Here is a 23,395-nt window from a genome sequence, read left to right on the forward strand (position 1 = left end):
GGGCAACCCAGTAGACTGCACTGGGTAAAATATCGGGGTTGAGCCAACAGCCAGAGCACTGGCTTGCTGCCCAGACTGTGAAGCTTTCAGTTTCAAGTTCTGAAAAGCTAATTATTATTACACAATCATTTAATTACAAGTTAAAATGGCGTCAGTACTGCTTCCATCCAAAGGTTTTCCTTGGTTCCCCCACCCACTTTCCCCATGTATACCTCTTAAAGGGGGCATCCCTGGACGAGATGACGTAGAGGTAGCCCTTGGCCTTGGACCCAGAGACAGGAATCTTCAACTGGGGACATAAACAAGCAGACAGGAGAGATGTACTTGGATATATGGTTACGACAAAATGATGCCTTCTAGAACAAGTCCTGTAAAATCCAGTGATTATCCACAGAATCTGGTTGTTTTCCAGTAGCCCAGCTGGAGAATTCACCTGAGTTTCCACCTGGCTCCTCAATGTCCTGGCCCTCTCTGGATTGTTTGGTGTGGTCAGTGGCCAGTCTCCTAGTTGGCAGAGACTTCATGTGCCAAGGAAACCCTGGTGGCATAGTGGTTAAGTGTTATGGCTGCTAACCAAAGGGTCGGCAGTTCAAATCCACCAGGTGCTCCTTGGAAACTCTGTGGGGCAGTTCTACTCTGTCCTATAAGGTCGTTATGAGTCAGAATCGACACTGGGTTTGTTTTTGTGTTTTGGTTTATGTGCCAAACCCAATGTCCTGGGTATTTATAACTACTATTCAAAAACCCACTGTTCAAAAAGAACAAACTCCTAACAGATGCAACAATATGAATGAATTTCAAAAACATGCTGAGTGAAAGGGCTTTACACAAAAGAGAGTATATAATATATGATTCCACTTATGTTGATTTCTAGAACAGGCTCAACTATGCTGGAAAAAAGAATCAGAGAAGTGATTGCCTCTGGTAGAGCTAGGGGATGTGGTAGGGGAAATCTGGGAAGGGCACAACATAGTACATAAAGACAATGCTCTGCACCCTACTTTGGTGAGTAGCGTCTGGGATCTTAAAAACATCCAAGCTGCTATCTACAATACAACTATTGGTCTCTTTCCATCTGGAGCAAAGGAGAGTGAAGAAAAACAAAGACTCAAGGGAACAATTAGCCCAAGGGACTAATGCACCACATGAACCACAGCCTCCATGACTCTGAAACCAGGAGAACTAGATGGAACCCAGCTACCACTACCAACTGCTCTGACTGGGATCACAACAGAGGGTCCTGGACAGAATAGGAGAAAATTGTAGAACATAAATTTAAATTCACAAGAAAGACCAGACTTACTGGTCTGACAGAGACTGGAGGAACCCTCAAGACTATGACCCTAAGACATTCTTCTAACCTGGAAATGAAGCCATTTCCAGACACCATCTCCCAGCCAAACAATAATCAAGCACATAAGATATGCATTAACATGCAAGAGGAATGTACTCTCTAGAACAATCAATTATACAAGATCAAAAAGGCATTTATCTGCCCAAAAGCAAAGATGAGAAGGCAGAAAGGGGTAGAAAATCAGTGAGAAAGAAAATGCGGAACCCAGGGAGGAAATGGGGAGAGTGCTGACACATTGCGGGGAATGAAACCAAGGTCATGAGATACTTTATGTACAAACTATGGAATGGGAAACTAATTTGCTCTGTAAGAGTGAAGGTGCATTTGGGAAGCCTGTTGGAGAGCTCAGCTTGCTCTACACCAGCATACTCACTGCCTGGGCTCACACCACACGGAGGGGAGCCCTAGATGCTGGAACACCCCAGGCCCGCTGAGCCAGCTGGAGAGCCTCCACAGGAGCTGCTGGGGGGTTGTTAGCGCTCCTATTGAGAAAAAATATGCAGTGCCATGTTTTTGATTTTTCAGCGATAACTAAAAAAGGTACGCGGCTTGTGAAGGAGCACGACGTGCTAACAAGGAAGCTCATTACTAGGCACCTCCCAGCTGCTTTCCTGTGCCTGGTAATGTCCAAAGGTGCATGCAGGGACTGGGCATATCCCACCCACTTCACATGGCCACACGTGAGAGAACTACTTTGGTATATATACACATTTGTGTTTTCTAGAATTCTCTGGCATTTAACTGTGCCACCCAGGGGCAGGAAGTAGGATTTGAAAGAACAGTAAACACCAAGGGATCAATGTATGTGTGCACTGTGGCAGTTGTACTTATGAGGGGGACGGCACACAGGCTGGTTTCTTCACTGGCAGGACCTCGTTAAACAGCAAAGCAGGCGTGTCTAGTAAACCAAAGTGTTGGTAGTTAGTGATGATTTCATACACACACACACATATACACAAAAAAAAACAGTAAAAATGCTTTTATATAGCAACGTCCTCATGAATGATGGAGACTTCACACCTCTGGGCAAAGCAAAACCAAAAAACACCAAGCCCGTTGCCTTGGAGTTGATTCCGCCTCATAATGACACTATAGGACAGAATAGAACTGCCTCACAGGGTTTCCAAGGTTTTGAACTGCCAACCTTTCGGTTAGCAGCTGAATGCTTAACCACTGCACCACCAGAGCTCCACTGGGCAAAGTAAGGGAGCTACAGATAAGAAATTTGGGATAAGATGGTACATATAGGCCAGTGTACTCATAAACAGTTGCTTGTAAAAGAAGTGAAGGAGAGCCTGAGGGAATGCTAAGAATACCTACACACTGGAAGAGCAAAAGTGGCTCAGGGCGAGCTGGACTTTGAACTCCTGTCCCTGTGGAATCATGCATTTGGCCATGGCAGAGGTGTAGACCCAGCACCACAGCCCACCCAGTCAGAGTGCAGCTGAGGGGGCTTGGCGCTGCGGGACAGCCCGGGAAGAAGACCCTCTCAGTACCTGCCAGAGTTTGGTAGAATTTAGGTCAGAGAAAGCTGGACCTGCCCACAAGCACTGCCCCACCAAAACCTCCACAGCTTCACTCCTCACTCATCAGGTCATCAAGTCTCTGGGTCACAGAAATGATGTGCCTCAGCTGCAGGTCCTACAGCAAACACTTACTGAGCACTGTAGCCAGGCCCTGGGCTCTGTGCTGAGAGACAATAGTAAACAGCCAGACCCAGTCCCTGGCTCACGGGGATCCAGCCAGGTGGCCAGAGCAGTAAGTGCTGCGCAGGGGAAGCACAGAGAAGCTATAGGGCCCCACGTGAGGGGATGGGATGACCATGCGTGTGAAGCCATCTGGCAGAGTGGGCACTCCACATGTGTCCACAGCCCTCCCTCTGCTCCTCCTGGGTTCCCACTCTCATTTAAGGGCCCTGCCATCCTTCCACTTGCCCACACTAAATGCTGGAGGATCACCTTTGACCACCCTCCTATATGCAGCTGTTACCAAGTATGTCATGGGCCTCCACCAAGGCCTGGCACCCAGCTCTGGTTCCCCCAGGCCACAGCACACTGCACCCCTGTGCGGCCACATCCCTCTCCTAGGGCAGCTCCCTGCACCCAGTCCCTGTGCACCTCCAGCCACTCGAAGTCATTTTCCTTCCAGACCAGATCAAATACACCAATCAGATACCTGAGCACTGCTTTTGTAGTCAGAAATTAAAAAAAAAAAAAAAACCCATTACAACTATTTCCACTAAACAAAATAAAGGGAAACTAGGTCAGATCATACCACTCTTCTCCTCGAAATACTTCAGGGGCTCCTCCTGGTCACAGAATCAAGTGTGTACACATTACATGATGACGCTGATGGCCCCCTAGCCCCCCAGCCCCTCCCACATGTCCGCACCCTCCCTCCCTGACCTATGCTTCCATGGCGAGGTCACACGGACAGGGGACACTCAGCTACGCACCTTCATGCTGCACCGCAGCCTGAAATACCTGAACCACCTCCCTAAGTCTTTACAACCATCTCCCAGTCCGCTAACCGTGCCCTCCAGGCCTTCATGACAGCACTTGCTTCACCCTGATTCTGGAGTTTTCAACTAGAAACTCCCTGAAAGCCTTCTGCAGCTCTGTATCCCCCACATGGCTTAGAATCAGTCCTTGAACCCGGCATATGCCCCAAACATATGTGCTAAACAGAAGAACAAATGCATTTTATCATGTTGAACTATTACAAGAAGATAAAATATAGTTCAAGGAAAGGAAAAACATTCCGTGGAAGCAATGTACAACCCCTGGAAATACCAAACTGTCAAGAGTGGGTTCCAGCTAGACGAGGGCTGGTGGCTGTAAATGTATTGCAAGCCCAAAGCAGAAGCGGTGGCAAGGCCTCATGGGATACTTCTCTGCTGCCTTCACTTCAAGATGGTGACCTGAGCACACACACCCTAGATTTCCTAACACATCAAGTCCTCACAAAGTAGGAAAGATATATGAAGATAAATAAATCCATAACTTTTTTTTTTTTTTTTAAGTGTCAAATCTCAGGGGATTTTCCCATCCCAAATCCTTAACTCCAGCCTCCTCTAAGACTCTTTCCAGCTTAGGGCAGCCCCCATCTCTCCTTCAGGGAGCACTAAGCCTACAGCTCACAGGGAGAGAACATACCTGGGCTTCAGTAATGTCGACGAAGTTGAACCTGTCAGTGAGGTGGAGATAGTGAATGTTGACAGGAGGGCCCAGAGCTTCCAGTGACTCAGGATGACTATACAGGTGCTCCAATGCCAACTGGTAATACAAAGCCTTGGAAAACATTTCTAAATGGGAAAGATAGTTGTTATTTGTTTTGTTTTGCTCATTGAACTTGGTCAGGTAGAGTCTCTGTAGAAAGTTAAATAATACAATTCATGCACAAGGTAGAAACAAACTTCTGAAATTAATGGATGGAAGAATAACTCAGGACCATCTACTCTAAACTGTCTACTTTGCATACTCCAAAACCAAGGCACAGAGGGGCAGCACCTGCAGGGATGTGGTATGACCTTGGGCAAGGCACTTAACTTTTCTATGTTTCAATTTCTTCATCTACTAACTAAAGGGTTTGACCAGATCTCCTCTAAGTTTCCCTCCAGTTTTAAAATCCTGGGATTCCAGGCCTCACTCAAGTGAGAGCTGGTCAGAGGCAGGGCTGGGACCAGAAACCAGGACTCCTCACTTCTAACCAGTGCTCATCCACTACAACGAGGGGCCTGATAGGCCAGCACAAAGCGGACACCCCACAACATCAACAAAATGCTTGGGCTAAGAAATAGGACAGGAAAACACTCATCCGTCAAGTTTACAGAAGCAAGCATTTCATGCAGAGAAAGTTTATGAACTGCTCTCAATACCAAGCTCCCATCTTAGCCCAAAGGCTGCAGGGACTCCAGAAGACGCTTCCCTGAAGCTGTAGGTACAGAGAAGCTGCCGGAGGGAGAGAGCAAAGCTAGGCTCTCGAAATAAGGTTTTAAGGTTGGCAATAGACGGTTCTTCCCTGGAATCAGTGGATCACAGTAACAGAAGGGAAAACGGACTGTGCTGCTTTGTGGGAGAGGGTCTGGGGGAAGGCTGCCAAGGTGAGCAGGATGCCTGCCACAATAGGACAGGGGGACAGGAGGGGAGACAGGGGAAAGCTCATCTTTACTGAGTGATCTCCATGGCTAGGCAATGTCCTGAATATTCTCACAACAACCTCACACGTAGGCACTGTTATTACCCTTGTGGCAGAGCTGGGATTCAGCCCAGGGAGATGGCTGCAGAGCCCACGATCCCAACCATCCAGCTCGTGGCCTCTGCTGGCAATGCCAGCCTCCTATGGGGCAAGGCTGTCAGACCAGAGGGCTGACCCCCAACCCCTAAATATGGCTATTGCTGTTTGTGTCCCTTTGGCAGAGGGGATGGAAGGCTGAGCTATCCAGTGTGAATCATCCCTGGGAAGGCTCCTCCCCAGCCACCTCCAGATCCAGGGAACTCTGGCCTACTCTGAAGGAAGGGGCTGCACAGGTGGAGAGAACATGTGGCCTGCCTGCCTGTCCACTGATGACACCCACTTACGTTCTGGGGAGAAGTGAGGAGTCAAGCTGCGCAGGCATAAAAGAGAAGCAAACAAAGTCAGTCTAGAAAAAATGGCTGTGGCTTTGCCACCAGTAGCATTGAAATGACCTTAAATGTCTCAGCTGTGACAATCACTGCAGCCTGCCTTTACAAATTCAAATCCAGCCTACGAATGGACTGGGCACAGTGGGGCTGGAGGTGACATCTGTCAGGATTTTGCTGCATCGTGCTCTGCTTGCTTACTTTCTCCTTTCGCCAGAGTCCCTCGCTCAAGGTCCCCTCCTCCAGTAAATCAACAGCAGAGAATGGCAGGGCAAAAAGGCTGACGACACTTGAGAAAGAGCCAAAGTTTTCCCCACCTGTGAACCATCTGGTATCCCCTTCCCCCTGTTCTCTCTTTAGAAAATCTCAGAAATCTTCACGGATCCCCTACATGTGCACTGGAGTGAAAGCCCCAGCTTGCTTCGCAAGTTTTCTTATGCAAATGAGTCTTGCTTCTTTCTACTGGCACTTGTGGCTCCTGGAAAAACTGGGGTTACAGGCTAAGGAGGAGACAGTGGCAAAGGGAATGGAGCAATGGCTGCAGAAAAGACAAGAAACGTGTCACCAGCGTTCTCCACCTCTAATCTGCTGAAAGCATCCGAAGCATTTCCCCTGACTGAGGAGCAGGAACAGGGGAGGGGAGGACACCAGGCCTCAGGTGGTCTAGTTCGCTGGAGGTACTTACTTTGTATAAGATAATACATGAGGGTGCAGGTTCCACTAGTAAACACGCCAGTGTAAAGAAACAGTTTTCCCAGGGGCTTTGACATCCTGCTTTCTGGAAACTTAGAAAAAGAAAAGATGTGAATTTATTGAAAGATTCAGGTTTGTGCCAAGGGCCTTGCCTGAACTGGGCCCCACAGGAAAGGACAGCGAAGGAGGAAGCCAATAAGGAGGCAAGGCCGTCCTCTCTGGCTTGCTTCGGTAAAGTCAGGGCTAGTTGGGGAGCCAGAGCCAGAAAGCCCTCCCGGGGTGGCCCGTGTCCAGCTCAGGCCTCGGGGGCCCTGCCACCATCCAGCCTGGAGCACAGTGCAAGTATTCAGCCTGCCACCCTGACAGACAGAACCCAGCCTGTGTGCCAAGTCCTGCGCGGCCAGGAAGCCTAACTACTTTGTCTCAGGCCGGCTGGTAAACAGGAAGCTTATCCTTTTGTGGCAACAGCTTGTCTTGTAAGCCTACAAATGGACTGGGGCTGTCACTGGCTGCTTTCTTTCATATTTTGAAAGACGCCCCACCTCCTGGATGGGGAACCTTGGTTATGACTTTCAGGCTGAATGAACAGATGGAGGGAAGCCAGCTCAGCAAACACAGGGCACTGTACCCACCCTTGCCGTTAACTCCCATCCCCTCAAGGCCTGGGTGAGGCTGAAGGAGCATATGTGCCTTGATGGAGCCAATATCCTCCTTCCTTGTGGCCACATAGCCCCTACTCATACCGGCCTGGACCGTTCTGGAAAGCTGTCAGATATCCAGCCATAAAACAGAGAGGTAGGTCACCAGCTCACAACAGGGGCCACGATTCCAATGTCTACAGGGGCCAGATGAGTCATGTAAATGAGAGAAGCAAGGCTGCAAAGTGAAGGACACATGCCCTCGCCAGGGGGGCAGCACCAAGCCAGTTATGGCTAACTGTGGCCACACAGGCCAAGTCTTGGTAGATCTTCCAATTTCCCCAGACATGCCAGAAATCAGGACTATTATGTGAAATGACCCAAATTCCAAATGTTGACAACCAATTTAAAAAAAAAAAAAAGGCCTAACAAAATAGAGTTGTGAGTCAAACTTTCTCTGTGGGCTCCAGTTTGCTTTGACCACCCAAGCTGCATCAGGTGAAATTTAGGTAAATTCCTCTTTCTCTGCCTTTGCTGATGTTTCTCCAAAAGGAAGTAAGATTTTGGACAGAGATGGAAATTCTAAGTTTAGATAAAGGAAAAGATGACCTTGTAAGTGTTTGTGTTCCCACTTGACGAACCAACCTTAGATTTTAATTTTGCTTCTTTAAAAAGCACGGCCTTTGAAGTAACCTGAAAGGGTCAGTCACTGGAGTCCGAAAGAACTGGCTGGATCTGGGAGGTCAGGCAACCCCACTCTCCCATCTCCTTCTCTGCCTTCTAGCAGCTGTCTATCATTTCTGAAACCCTGAAGATAAACGAATTCACTGAAGAGCCATGGAGAAAGTTCCTTATGTGGATATTCTTTTTGGGAACTGATAATTACACACACTGTTGGATGGGGCTAAGGTCCCTGTGTGGTGCAAATGGTTTACATTCTACCGAAATGTTGGCAGTTCAAATCCACCCAGTGGCACCGCAGAAGAAAGGCCTAGGGATCTACTTCCTTACGATTATAATAGCCATAGAAGACACTTGTGCAGGTCTGCTCTGAGGCACATGTGGTCTCCACCAGTCGGAATCCACTGGATGGCAATAGGTTTGATTTAGTGTGGATGGGACTAATTTGATGAGTTATACTGAAATTACATATAATCCAGGTTCAAGTAAGTATATGAAGGACTTACATAAACAACTTAATAAATTAAGGATGGTGAAGTTTTATATCATCTTTTTATTATTTACTTATACACTGTTTTATCCAACTAAGAAAAGGCTATTGAAATCCCAAACAAATACACAGCACCTGCCGTGAGAGTTTCAGTTGGTCCTGTACAGCACGTAAGGATATTTGTCAAAGCTGAGTCTAAAGTCAATTACAGTAGTGTGATCTGGGAAAAGCCATTTAATTCTCACAATGAAAATGGTCAGAGCATCACCAAAGAATGCATTAGTCAGATCTTGCTTAATTTGCAGGCGAGCTCAACAGGGTGGGGTAGACGGCTGGAGTTTTGCAGAGCTTCCCACAACATTACAGCTTCTAAAGACAGGGTGAGACACAAGGGGAAAAATGTCCTGGAAACAATGCAGAAAATACCCATCCCATCCCTCGTGTGAAGGTACAGGCAAACCCGAAAGACCAGGAGAAACCCACAACTATTCAGGGAGTGACTTTCATCTGTCTCACCTGAGGAGACCCTGGCAGGTATGTGGGGACTTTGGCCCCGGGACACTCATTACCTTTTGCAACGTGGTAGCACGGCTCTCTCGAAAATCATCAAAAGAAAGTGATCCTGCAATTTAGACAAAGACTTCACATTAGAATCATTCTAAAAACACAATCCTCTCCGCCTTCTAGTTTTTATACAGCCAACATTTATTACCCTCCAAGCTTTAGAGCACGAACAAGAAGTCAAGTCTAAACTCTAAAACAAGCCTGGTCTGTAAAGGGCCCCTGGATTTTCCCCTTTCTCTTTTGTCAAATTAGGAGAAGGAAAAAACAGCCTGTTGGTTTCCTGTCTGTGTACTGTGCACCTTTTGTTTCAGGAACCAGAAAAATGGTGTGGGCGGGGAAGGGGCACACGGCTGCAGAGCTGGCCACAGAAACACACACACACACAGACACACAAGGTGCTGATCGGCAGGAGAAAAGGCCAAACCCACAGACACATTCCTCCAAAACACACTTCCCTGAGCCCAAGGCGCTAACAATGTAAACTCTACACCATGGATTAAGAACAGCTTTTCAGGGTTAACGAGGAACGCTAGTATATTAAATGTATGTTGCTGTTGTTAGCTGCTATGGAGTGGGCCCTGACTCACGGTGACATCATGCACAACAGAATGAAACGCTGTCTAGTCTTGCACCATTGCCCTGATCCTTGCAGGTTGGACCACTGTGATCCATCGGGTTTTCGCTGGTTGATTTCCAGAAGTAGATTGCCAAGCCTTTCTTCCTAATCCATCTTAGTCTGGAAGCTCTACTGAGACCTGTTCCGCGTTACAGAAACATGCAAGTCTTCACTGACGGACAGGTGATGGCTGTGCATAAGATGCGTTGGCCGGGAATTGAACCTGGGTCTCCCACATGGAAGGCAAGAATTCTACCACTGAACCACCATTGCTCTCCATTAACTGTATAAATACCTGGACTTTAATGATACTGTTAAGAATAGCTAACACTTACATCTCTTACTATGTTCCTGGTACTAGTCTAAGCACAGTACATATTCTAATTCACTTACATCTCACAACAACCCCATGAGAGAAGAACTATTATCACCCCCATCCTATATATGAGTCAGTGAGAAACAGAGAAGTTAAGTAACATGACCAGAGTCACAAAACTAGTAAATGACAGAGCTGGGATTCAAACCCAGATAGTCTGGCTACAAGGTCTGTGCTGTCAACCACATGTACACCAACTTTAAGACAGCTACTGATTTCAGAAATATTGAAATGTGGGGGGTGGGGGGATAGGTGTTGCTGAATTAAAATACATTCATATTGCACAGTACAAGAGGGCCTGACAGGAAAACCTTTCCCACTATTTTTCCAGATAAGAGTGTGGCACGTATATGTACTTTCACTCCTTGTTTGGTTTGGCAAATGGTTACTGAGGGTCTACTCTGGTCAGGCAATAAGAATATAAAGATAATATCAAGATATAAAGGTATCCCTCTCAGCCCTGCACTGCACAAGCCTGGAAAGGTGCCATTCACATTGCAGACCCCACAGATTTATAGAGTTCTGAAGATGGTCTTCCAAAGTTGAAGTACTGTAAAGTGTCCTGAGGAAGCAGTGGGTGCCTTTTTCTAATCTGCACAAAGGTGCCTTATGGGTGAGCAGCAGCCTGGTTAGTACAAGCACAGAGATGTACACCAGCAGGGGAAGTGACACCCAGGAAGTGGTCGGCCCTGTCAGGAAGCAGGGGGGACCAGCAAAGGTTTCACAGAGGAAGTTTCTCCTCAGCCGAGAGAGGTGAAGGAGTGGAAATGACAAGCACAGGCTGAGGGGTCAGAAAGCCGCAGTACCTAAGCGTGAGGTACAGGAAAGGAGCACAGGAAATGGGGGTAGGCTGACAGCTGCTAAGAAAGGCCCTCTAGCCTGAGTTGTGGGACCCTCCTCTGCAGGTGGGGGCTACAGAAAGATCTCTGGGGAGGGAAGTGGGCAGGCCGGGGAGGAGAGGCAACGGAGCAAGACCGGCCAAAAGCCTTCTGCAACAGGCAAGCAGAGCCAAGAGCTAAGACAGAGGTAGTAAGAGCGAATAGAAAGGATGGGTATCTTAAAATATTTTGGATACTTCTCACTGAGTTACTAATTTGTATATCAGTTCATTCTACAAAGGATAATGAGGCTAACACAGGTACATATTATAGAAGAAAATCAATGATGAAACAATGAGGATAAATGGAAAATAATTTAAAAAAAAGAAATAAAAGTGGGGTAAAGTGTGTGCCCAAAATTACACACACAATAACACATTTGACAGTTCCTAGGGGCGGCTGCATATTTGATGCTGAGATTCCTATCTGTGCAGCAGGACAGGAAGCCTGGCCGGTTAAGAGGTCCAGTGATGGGAAAAGCAAACCAGCAGCTAAGGAGGAAGACAGAAGTTCCTAATGTTATGTGAAGCCTGAGAGACACTTCTCCCACACCTCCGCAAAACGGGATTCTCTGACGAAGTGGCTGCTGTTGCAAACAACATCCTTAGAATTAAAAAGTTCAAGCTTTCAAATGGCTACTTTTTTTTAAATAACATTCCATAATGCAAGCCACTGTCACAGTTCAAGATACAACATAAACATAATTTTACAAACAGCCAAGACAGTGAGGACTCAGTCTGAAGCTCTCTGAGGCTCTGCCTTGATTCAACAGAGAGAGAAGGGAGTGAGGACCAAACCCTCCCTCATGTTAAAGCTGGGGGGGGGGGGGGCTTCAGGCCCCACCCTTTTTTTTTAAACAGGATTCAGTTTACCTGTCCCATCAGCTGTCTTTGAAGAGAGTGCTAAATAGGAGCCTGGCAAAAAAAAAAAAAAAAGCACTGCAGAAAAATAGGTTCTAGGTTACCTCTAGGAAAGTTGCATCTTAGAACTGAGTATTTGATAAAATTTGAAAATTTTTAAATTTGACATGAAATTCTTTATAAGGAACTCAAGTTAAATTAGTCTACTACGTAGCCAATTAAGGGCCAATTTAGTTGCTTTCAGTTAAGCAAGAGAAATGCAGTCCCTGGGTGATGCAAACTTAACCTGCTCTTCTGCTAACAGAAAGGTTGGAGGTTATAGTCCACCCAGAGGCACCTTGAAAGAAAGGCCTGGCGATCTACTTCCAAAAGATCGCAGCCACTGAAAGCCCTATGAAGCACAGTTCCACACTGACACACATGGGGTTGTCATCACACGACTCAAAAGCAATTGGCTTGGTTTTAACTGAGGGGAAGAAAGGGTTGTAGCCCTTCTTGAAAATTAAGAGGTTCATCAGCCACACGAAGGGGAAGCAAAGTGCAGGCCAGGGTCTACTCTGATACAAAAAGGGTGACTTAGGCCCCAAAGGCCAACGGTTTACAAACTGGTTTTGAAAGTAATGAACCCCCTTCCAGAGCTGAAGCTCAGTATGTTCAATAGACGCCGGCAGAGCTGCCCAGCAGAGTTAGCACAGGTGTGGAGGCGCCCCCTGCCTGCCGCCCCTTGAGCCCCTTGAACAGAGAAGCAGGTTTGCAGGGAGCATTACCAGGGAGATGAGCAGAGCCAGCCAAAGGGTTCCAGCCACACGGGACCCGACACACGGAGGGGTAAGCAGTCGGGCGGTGCACGGGACCCGACACACGGAGGGGTAAGCAGTCGGGCGGTGCACGGGACCCGACACACGGAGGGGTAAGCAGTCGGGCGGTGCGATTGCAGTGCAGGTGCCGGGAAGTGCAGAGGGCGCCTGTTCAGATAAGCTCTCGCAAAGGTGTAAGTAAGCAGTAGTTCTCAGCCGTGCCTGCACAGCAGCACCACCTGAGAGCTCCTGGAAAAACCAACGGATAGCCAAGCCTCATCAAAAGTCAACTAAATTCAGCATCTCCAGGGTAGGACCCAAGCCTTGGAATTTTTTAGCCTCCTCGGGGGACCCTAATATGCAGCCAAACTTGGGAACCACTGTCCAGTGGGAAAAGTCAGCATGATAGCCTGAGTTTTGAAGACTGGTCAGGTCACTCTTTAGGATCTCCTGGGAAGTCAGAGAACAGAAACCGTTTATTCCTCGATCCATGCCACCCCCAAAGTCCCACCACCATTATCTGGAGGGATTTGGAGGCTGTGGCAATGAACAGATCACCTCTTCCCAGAGATCACTGGACAAGGGGCAGACCACCCTAGGAGGCCAGGTCAGCTGGTGGGAGCCTCAACTAGAAATGTGCCACACCTCGAGATAAAATCCTGAGTTTAATGAGGAGATGAGCTCACACAAGACAGTCATTCCAAAACTCAGCTGAGAAAGTACCTGGACCCAACTACAGATACAAAAATTGAGTTTTTAAGAGGTATTTTTCTCATATTGTAATATTTCTGAAATTGAGCTATGTATATTTATATAAGTGAATATACTTATTAAAGTGATATTTTTTCTCTGTATCACTACCTTAAATGGTTAAAACCAGGATATTTGTTGTTGTTAGGTATCATCGACTCGATTTTCGGCTCAGAGTGACCCAATGTGACAGAGTAGAACAGCCCACAGGGTTTTCTTGGCTGTCAGAAATGCAGCTAAGGAGAAGATTGCTAGATCTTTTCACCTGCAGAGCCACTGGGTGCGTTTGAACCACCAACCTTTTGGTTGGTAGCCAAGCACTTAACCATTGTGCTACCAGAGCTCCTTAAAATCAGGGTGCCTCTTATTAATACACTAGAAGGGAACATTACCGGTGGCTGGAGTAGAAGCAGGACCAGAAGCTCGTCCATGCACCCAGCCTGCCCCAGAAGAGGTTCAACTGCCCCCAGTTCTTCTCCAATGCCAAGCTGTGCTAGGACAGACCCTCTCCAGGAAATCTAACCCCTTCGTTTCTTTTCCTCTGCGTGACATATAGGGCATGGCTTGCCCCACATCTGACTGCAATGGGTCAGGTAGAGGGTGAAAAAAAAAAAAACAAATCACACTTAAAAAATACAGAAGAAAAATTAAAGCGGTAAGAATTAAAATGAAACAGCAAAAAGGAGCAAATAAACCAAAAATGCCAAGAATAGGAATAAAAATTTTGAATTTCAGGGGAAAACAAGTATGAATGGCAAAAATAACCAATGCACCTGATGCACAGCTACCACCCGTCTCTCAGTTGAGGCTTGCGTGTTGCTGTGATGCTGGACAGGCTTCAGCACAGCATCCAGGCTAAGAAAGACTAGGAAGAAAGGCCTGGTGATCTATTTCTGAAACTCAGCTAATGAAAACCCTATGGATCATAACGATCCAATCCGCCGGACTGGGCAGCATTTCATTGCATTATGCATGCGGTTCCCATTTGTTGGGGGCTGACTTAACAGCGGCTGCCAACAACAAACTTTTTAAAAGAATGAAATGCACTATATTTAAGATAAGGAAGATAAAAAGGCTAATAGCAAAAAGCAAAAAGATGAAAGCATCCAAGTAAATATGATAAAAGGTTAAGGAAAAAGACTGAGAAGTTAAGCATTTTTTAAATTAAGTATAGAAATATCAGTCCCAGCTCCTTAACCTAGTGCTGGTTCTGGAATCTAAGAATAACTTGATTGCTTCTAGAGGAAAACTTTCAGGTGACCTTTTATTCTTAACTCAGATTAATTATGAGACGAGCTCCTTGGCGCAAGTGATTTTTAACCAAATTCTCACTTAGTTAAACTGAGTTAAGAAAGTAGTTAAAGGCTGTTCAACGCTCTTTCTATCAAAAGTATCTGTTCATGACCCCAGGGAGACCACGACTACCTGGAGAGCGGAACCAGGTGCCAACAAAAAGGATTAACATTTTTTTTTTTTTTTTAAGATTAGTAAAATGTAAGATAAAGACAACATTTAGCTTAAGAGAGCAGCAGGCTACCACTTCCTGATATGACTTCACAAATTCCATTTAAAACACCTATAAAGACACACACAAGAAAGGACAGCAAGTAGAGCCTGCTCAGAACAACAACAAAAGTCTTGGAGACCTTTCACTACAGTGAGAATAAAGAAAGACAGAGAAACACAACCATGGCCAACTGAACCTTTGCATAGCTGGCCAGGAAGTATGTGGGAAGAGGACGAAGCCCTTTGTCTCTCTCCACTCTCAGTTCAGTTTCTGGGTTCATAGCAATTAGCCAGCCCCCTTGGGGTGATGACTGCTTCTGGACACAGCCGCTCTCCCTTTCCCCGCCAGCAGTGCTTTTTCTACATCCATTCAGAGACTAGGATCCCAAGACCCAACCTTGCATCATGCAGAAGCAGGACTGGCAATGACAATTTACTCCAAGAAAAAAAGTAATATGTAGAAAAACACTGATTTGAACACTTAACTAGATGTAGAAAAGCCTTGTCTCTAAGAGCCAGGCACAGTGGGAATGAAGAGATACTATACTGAGAAGGAAAGGGAAGAAGGTCGAATAGGGAGAGAGTTCAAGGCAACTAAAAACGCAATAGCAGAACTGACATCAGCACCAGAGAAAACTAGCAGAATTAGCTGAATCAAAATGAGGACATTCTCTATACATTTGCCTGTTTTCGTCTTTTCATGTAATTGAGGTCAAACAATATTTATCCTTCTTATTTGACTTATTTCACTCAGCATAATGTCTTCAAGCTCCATCCATGTTAAACTTAAGGTTTTCAATCAGAAGATAGAAAAACTCAGATGAGCTGAATGCCATTTTCAATAAGAATAAAACGAAGCCAAAAATGTTAATAGCTGTTGTTGATTCATTCAACAAATACTTGCCAGCTGTATCCAAAATGCCAGGCACCACACTAGGAAAGCAGGCTGGAGAATGGAATGTGGTAAAGGAGGGTGGCGAGATGGGCAGGTCATTATGCAGGCCTTTGTAGTGTATGGTAGAGAGGTTTGGTTTTATTCCAAGTGTAATGAGAAACTACTGAAGGTTTCAATCAGGGAATGACAGTCAGACTTTAAAAAAAAAAAAAACTTCTCTAGAAGGGGCAAGAAGGAAAAAAGGAAGTTCAATTAGAGGCTCCTGCAGTAGTCCAGGTGAGAAATAATGGACTAACTTGGACTACTAGGTAACAGTGGAGATGGAAAGAAGTGGACATACTTGAGATATGAAGCAGAACTAGCACAACTCGTTGACAAATTAATACTGGGGACGAAGGAAGGACAAAGAGTGTAGCCGAGTGATTTCACAGAATTTATCACTGTTATTCTTAAGACCTCCTTAATAAAAAATACTGAGCATTCAAAATTACCATGCAATTAGAATTTAGAAATGATAGAATCTTGGTTAAAAAAAAAAAAAAACCATTGCCATCAAGTCAATTCTGACTCATAGCAGCCCAATAGGACACAGTAGAACTGCCCCACAGAGTTTAAAAGGAGGAGCTGGTGGATTTGAACTGACAACCTTTTGTGGTTAGCAGCCGACCTCTTAACCACTGTGCCACCAGGGCCCCATGATGTCTCTTATATCTGAACAAAATACATCTCAAGGCCGTTCTCCTGTAGATTTCAAACTATAGGAAGAAGGTATTCAGTATTTTCTGGAATCAAAAGCTTCATGGCCTCTGATTCATAACCATTTCATAATATGAGTCAGGCTAACCCTATTAAACATTTACTTCAGTACTTCTATTAAAAGCCTTCATTTTAGACAAAGAAAATAAAACAATTCAGTATCAGTGATTAGAACTGGAATCCGGGAAGTCAATCGACCCTCCCTGAAACCCTTTACCTTTATCTTCACCTGAACTCTGCCCACTTGCAGTTTACCTCTCTAACCACTCCCCTTCAGTTGCTTATCACAAGCTCCCCTCCTCTATCTGTTCTATAAACATCCTCCCTCACTGTATGTAGCCTCTCCCCACAGAAAATCCTATTCAATGGCCTGAGTTTGGGACTTCTACAGAGCCCTGGTGGCACAGTGGTTAAGAACTAAGGCTGCTAACAAAAAGGTCGGCAGTTTGAATCCACCAGCCGCCCCTTGGAAACCCCATGGGGTGTTTCTACTCTGTCCTATAGGATCACTATGAGTTGGATCGACTCGATGGCAACAGGTTATGATGATTGCCAAATCTCTGTCTCCAGGCCAAGTGTCACTTCTGAGCTTCAAAGCAACTTAATCAACCCTCTATCAAACACCTCCACCTTCTACCATCTATGCCAGCTCTTCCCTCCTGCATTCCCTAGTGTGGTGAATGGAACTAACCCAGGTGTCAAGTCAGATACTTGGAAGTCATCCTAATAAAAACAATAAAATAGCTACCATATATTTTCTAAGCATGTAAGAGCTTTACACGCATCTTCTCATCAAATCTTTTTAAAAGCCCCATAAAGCAAGCATTACTATCCCTATTTTATAGCTGAAGAAGCTGAAATCTGGGTTAACTGCCTGAAGCCATTCCTTCAGGAAGGAGCAGAGCCAAGATCTGAGCCAGCTGAGTAGGAATCGACTAGATGGTAATAGGTTTAGGTTTGGTTTTGGTTAGTGTCTGACTCAAATCCTATGCTCTTAACCAATTCTAACCAAGCCCCTGCAAAACCAACCAACACATTTCCTAAATATCTTTTGACTGTTTTTTCCCTCCTCTTCATCCCCCAAATGGCCTAATTTAGCTCCTTGGCACCTCTCTCAACTAGATGATTCTCCAGACCTCTGATTTTGGCCTCATTCCTCTTTAGTCTAGAGGGATCCTAACATAGCATTCCCATGATCTCCCATTACTCAATGGCTCCCAATTAGGTACAGAATAAAATCTATGCTCCTTTGCGTTACATGGTCTTTCTGCCCAGCCTCCTCACAGTACACCACACCCCCAATTCACATGGCGCAGCTCTGACTGCTCGTCCCAGAACAGGGCACGTACCTCAGACCTAGAGGTCTTGGCACATGCTGCTGCCTCTACCGAGAGGGCCCTTCCCTACCGTCGGCCTGCAGCTCTACCTACCCTCTGATTCCCAGCTCACACCCTAACTTTACTGCTGGAAGGGTTCCTTGTCTCACCGAAGCAAACAACTGTTCTTTCACCTTTACTCTCACCAACAGTTACTTTACTGTATTGTCATTGTTAAGTTACCTAATTCCCGATAGACGCTGAGCTGCTCGAAGGCTAAGACTGGGTTTTTCATTTTAGATTCCTTAATACCTAGCTGGTGGCACACTGGTTGAAGTGTTTGACTGCTAAGCGAAAGGTCAGCAGTTCAAAACCACTAGTGGCTCCACGGGAGAAATATGTCGCAGTCTGCTTACGTAAAGATTTATAGCCTTGGAAATCCTATGGGGTCACTGTGATTCAGAATCAACTTGATAGCAACAGGTTTTGTTTTTGGTTTTGGAACATCTACCACAGGAGCCCTGATGGCACAGTAGTTAAGCTCCCGGTTACTAACCAAAAGGTAGGTGATTCCAACCCACCAGCCACCCCATGGCAGAAAGATGTGGCAATCTGCCTCCATAAAGATAACAACCTTGGAAAGCTTATAGGACAGTTGTGCTCTATCCTGTAGGGTCGCTATGAGTTGGAATCGACTCAAAGGCAATGGGTTAATACCTAGCACACAGAAGAGAGGTTCAATAAAAGCTCGTGGCATCAGTCTAACAGGATGCTGCTAACTCAACAGGATGCAAGGGAACAGAACGAGCTTCTACAAAGAAACAGACCTTTCCCTGGAAGAAAACAGCAGCTTCCTAGATGGCAACCCAGGGTCCATAACTAATTCAGTGTTTCCAAAATATGGTCCTCGTACTTCTGGGGGTCTCTCAGACCCTTTCAGGAAATATACAATATCAAAACTATCTTCACAAAAATACCAAAATGTTACTTGTCTTTTTCACTGTGTTTAATGTCTGCACTGATAGTGGAAAAGCAATTGTGCATAAGCTGTTGGGGCCTTAGCACAAAAAGAGGTAGCACCAAGTAAAGTAAATGTATTCTTCACTGCCACGTACTCACAGTAAAAAAAAAGAATGCCAGTTACATTTAAGAATATCCTTGATGAAGCAGTAAAAATGATTACTTTTATTAAATCTCAGTCTTCGAGCACATGTCTCTGTAATATTCTGCGTGATGAAATGGGAAGTATGGCTAACGTACTTCTGCTGCATACTCAGGTACAATGGCTGCTGGGAAAAGCCCTCGTGGAAGTGTTTGAGTTGCAAGCTGATCAGTCCACTTTTTTCATGGAACACCATTTTTTACTTGAAAGAATTACAGGCAAACTATGGTTATTCCAGTTTAAGCATTTGGCGGACAGTCCATAAGTGAGTTCGTGGGTGGTGCAAACATAAACCGTTAACATGCTCAGCTGCTAACTGAACTGTTGGAGGTTCAAGTTAACCTTGGAAGAAACGCCTGGCAGTCTACTTCTGAAAAATCAGCCATTGAAAACCGTATGGAATACAGTTCTACTCGGACACACGGGGTCGTCATAAGTCAGAGTCAACTTGATGGCAACTTTTTTTTTTTTAATCTAAAAAATGAATGACATGAGCCTGTTGCTTCAAGAAAAGCAACCGACAATGTTTGTTGTCAATATTAAGATGTGAGCTTTCAAATGAAAATGGAAAACTTGTATCTGCCACCACAAGCTTCACATCTACCCAATTCATAAGAATTTTCGAATTAGATAGTAATGAATATAAATTTTTAATAACGATAATGAAATGTGCAAACATTTGGAAGATCTGCATAAATCAGTAAAACAGTATTTTCCAAATGACCAATGCACGGTGTTACAAAATCATGCAAGATAGGCCAGTGGATTTTAATGTAAGAGAAAGAAACGTTTTAAGAAACTACCATTTGTCCCATTTTGGTGTTGTATCAGAGAAAAACATCCACAATTATCTGAAACGGGTACTAACATGCTCCTCTCTTTTCCAACTACATATCTATTTAAGGCCGAATTTTCTTCATATATTTCAACCAAAATAATATATTGCAACAGAATGAATGCAAAAGCAGTTACGAGTACCCAGTTGTCTTCTACTAAGCCAGACATCAAAAAATTTTTGCAAAAATGTAAAACAATGCCACTCTTCACTAAATTTTAAAATAGTTACTTTCCAGAAAATAAGTTTATCTTAACATGTGATGGGTTATTAATTTTTTTAATAAATTAATAAATATTTTAAAGTTCTCAGTTTTAATTTCTAACACAGGAATATCAATAGATATAACCCACATAAACAACATAGTGTCAAGGGGTCCCAAGACCAAAAAGTTTGAGAATTAAGTGTTCAAATGTCAGGCATATCCCCACTACTCTAAATATTATCTTTGTCATACATCGTGTCATATTAATTGTGGATCTGTTTTTAGAGTCTATTCTTTTCCACTGATCTATTTGTCTATACTTGTGCCAATACCACTGTGCCTTAAGTACTTAGTTTTATAGTAATCCTTGATACTTATGATGTAAGTTATGATTCTGCATTCCATAGAGGTTTTCTGTGGTAAAAATTAAAGAAAACCTGCTGGCATTTTGACTCGGATTGCACTGAATCTGAGATCAATGTGGGAATCTTCATATCACTCTACAAATGAGTTAATGGTATATGTACAGTGTGCATATACATGTGTGTACATATGTATAGACACACTCAGATAAGCATAACATGAACATGGTACATGCCTCCATTTATTAGATCTTCTCTAATATCTTTTAGAAACCTTTTTTTGGTTGTTTTGTTCTTGGGTCTTACACAGCTATTGTTAGATTTATTTCTAATTTATATATTGCAAAGAGAAAGCATTATCTTTATATTTTACTTCCCAATTGTAGCAGGTATGTGAACATAAAGTTGGTTTTTATATACTGACCTTGCATCCGGCTATTCTGCCAAATTCACCTATTAATTCTAAGAGTTTTTTTAATCTATAGTTTTTTTTATTTTTTACATTCACAATCATCATTTGCAAATAATGAGAGTTTTGTTTCTTCCTTTCCTATCCATACATTTTTAAATTTCTTTTTCTTACCTTATTGCTCTGGCAGGAACTTCTAATACAATATTGATAAGAAGCAGTGATAGCAGACATCCTTGTCTCAATTGTGATCTCAAGGGGAAAGCTTTCATTAGCTCACCATGAGGTTGGATGTTTGCTGTGTGTTTTCTGTGGGTATCCTTGATTGTGTTAAGGAAGTTCCCTTTTACTCCTAGTGGACTACCATGATGGGTGTTCAAGAATTTTATTAAATCCTTTTTCTGCAACAATTGAGATGATAATATGATTTTTCTCCTTTATCTCATCAATGTAGAGAGTTCCACTGGGTAATTTTAAAATGCTACAGCAAACTTACATTCCTGGAATAAACACAACTTGGTCATGGTGCATTATCTTTTCTAAATATTATGGATTCAGTTTGATAATATTTTGTTTATAATTTTTACATCTGGGTAATGAATAAGATTGGTCCACGTTTTGATACCAAGGTTAGGCTTAGCCTCATAAAACGAGTTTTCTCTTTTTTCTATTCTTTGAAAGGGTTTGTGGTCTTTTCATTTAAGTGTTATCATAAGCCTCTCAAGGTGAGGTGGTTTTTGTCCTTGAATTAGAAGGCAACAAGCTTGTGGCAAAGGTATACTCATCACAAGGGGCAGAGAAGAAGGGAAGTGGCACGATGAGGCAGAACCTCTTGGAGGTACCCATTCTAACTGCCTCTGTGTCACAGTGTCACTGGTGTGTTTAGGAGCCAACGGTCCAGCAGACAAGTAGAGCAGAGCGTGTCTCTCATCTACAACTACAGGTGCCTGGCCAAAGACTCATCTAGCTCTCCTTTAACACTTCTACCTCCTTATTGATGGCAGTTTTCTCCTTCTCAACGCTAACCCAAAGTAACAAGAATGATGGGAAACTGACATAATGCATGATATTGTTGTAAGACCCTCAAATGAGGAGTTAAAGCAGATAATTAAATATACCGTCCAGTGAAGTTTCTCATGTACAATCTTGTAAAAGGAAAGACAAATGAGAATGCTTGGGAAAATATCTGGCGGGTGGGATATTTAACAACCACAGTGATAATTATCGGCATCTTTAATTAATGCTAGAGGACCAAAGAACCAGCTAGTATTAAGCTAATAAATCAGTGATACCACAACGGATTGTAGTTTGCTTTAAGTGCACACTGTGGGAAAAAGCACAATTTTTTCTCCAGATGATCTTGACAGGTTATTGCATTTGCATTTTCATCACTGTGGAATCAGCTTGCTACTTTGCACAATCCGACGTTTCAGTGTCAACAGAAGCACAGCCCTTTTCTTCTACTTACTGTATACTCCTGGTCTTAATTACACTTTAGCTTTTTTCAGTGTATAATCTTGAACAAATACACAGATGGTTAAAATTAGAGGGCACTTCTTTTCTTCTGTACTATTACTCTATCTCTTTCAAAAAACGCCAAAATCAAACAAACTGATGACTTGAAATAAGGGCAAAAACATTAACCAATTTTTAAAACTTTTCTAAAGTGTATATGACATTTGACTTTAATGACTTCTGATGCTGTTAAACCTCTCCTCCCTGTTCCACCTCTAGTCAAATCACTGACTTGACAGTGAATATTGCTGTACATTTATGAACAGCTTCAACAGCCCAGCTTCCAGGGCTGGCCATCACCTGGGAGCAGCTCTCCAGACAGCAGAGAGGAATATGGCATAAAGCAGAACAGGCCTCCTGTCAGTTTAAATCAACAGACATTTATCAGTCTGCTAGTATTCCCTTCTTGTCCTCAATCTTTATTTCCACTTAACTTTTAAGTACTTCCAAATTCAAAAGTTCTCACATGGCTTTTTCTTTTCTTGCAAATTTATCGGGAATATGTGTAGTCATATATGGGAACTACTCACTTCACAATATTCTTCTGAGGCTGGCTGTAAGCTTTATTCCACTCTGACACTAAATTACTCTATAATCCAAAAACAAGGAAAGGAAAAAGGAATCAATTTTCACTGAGTACCCCCCGCACACTGGCCCTGCACTGGGAGTTTTACACGTTACTGTCGTGAGTGAACCCCTTCTATGGAGCCCATCGAGAGGGGCATGGGAAGACAGGCCTGGCAAACTGCTTTTGAAAGGACACATCCTTGAAAATCCTACGAAGCAGTCTACTCCACAAGTCGGCATCAGCTCCACGGCAACTAACACAACAACAACCACTCATCATGTGACTACTGTGAACTACGGCGTCAACGGAAGGGGGGAGCCGAGACATTGTCCCCCACAGATCCGAGCTCTCGGTCTACGCTGGATGTCTGACTGACTTCAGATCACAAAGCCTTCTGCTTCAGACCCCAAGCTAAAAGACCGTAAAAGACAGTAGAGTGAACGGAAATGGAAGAAAATCAATAATTAAGGATTCTGCAGTTTGGAGGAAATCATTTACACTCAATGATTTAAAAAAAAAAAAAAAAAACACCGCCACAATGGCTCCT

General features: G+C 44.1%; 1 protein-coding gene across 6 annotated transcripts in view; it reads right to left on the reverse strand.

Annotated features, from left to right (window-relative positions):
* Positions 1–23,395, reverse strand: part of LOC126081503 (cytochrome c oxidase assembly factor 1 homolog) — a 79,726-nt gene that overhangs the window by 4,261 nt on the left and 52,070 nt on the right. For 2 of the 6 annotated variants that reach the window (XM_049893457.1, XM_049893458.1), the window contains 4 exons: positions 9,048–9,100; positions 6,662–6,761; positions 4,510–4,658; positions 213–289 (listed from right to left, as the gene is read on the reverse strand). In XM_049893457.1, coding sequence (XP_049749414.1) covers positions 213–289; positions 4,510–4,658; positions 6,662–6,761; positions 9,048–9,100 — 379 coding nt within the window. Of the gene's footprint in view, positions 1–212; positions 290–4,509; positions 4,659–6,661; positions 6,762–8,723; positions 9,101–9,190; positions 10,257–23,395 lie in introns of those variants that run through there. The other 4 variants (XM_049893462.1, XM_049893459.1, XM_049893461.1 and 1 more) reach the window with 4 other exon arrangements.

This window comes from Elephas maximus, chromosome 8 (genome assembly GCF_024166365.1).
Source record: "Elephas maximus indicus isolate mEleMax1 chromosome 8, mEleMax1 primary haplotype, whole genome shotgun sequence".
Lineage (NCBI taxonomy): Eukaryota > Metazoa > Chordata > Mammalia > Proboscidea > Elephantidae > Elephas > Elephas maximus.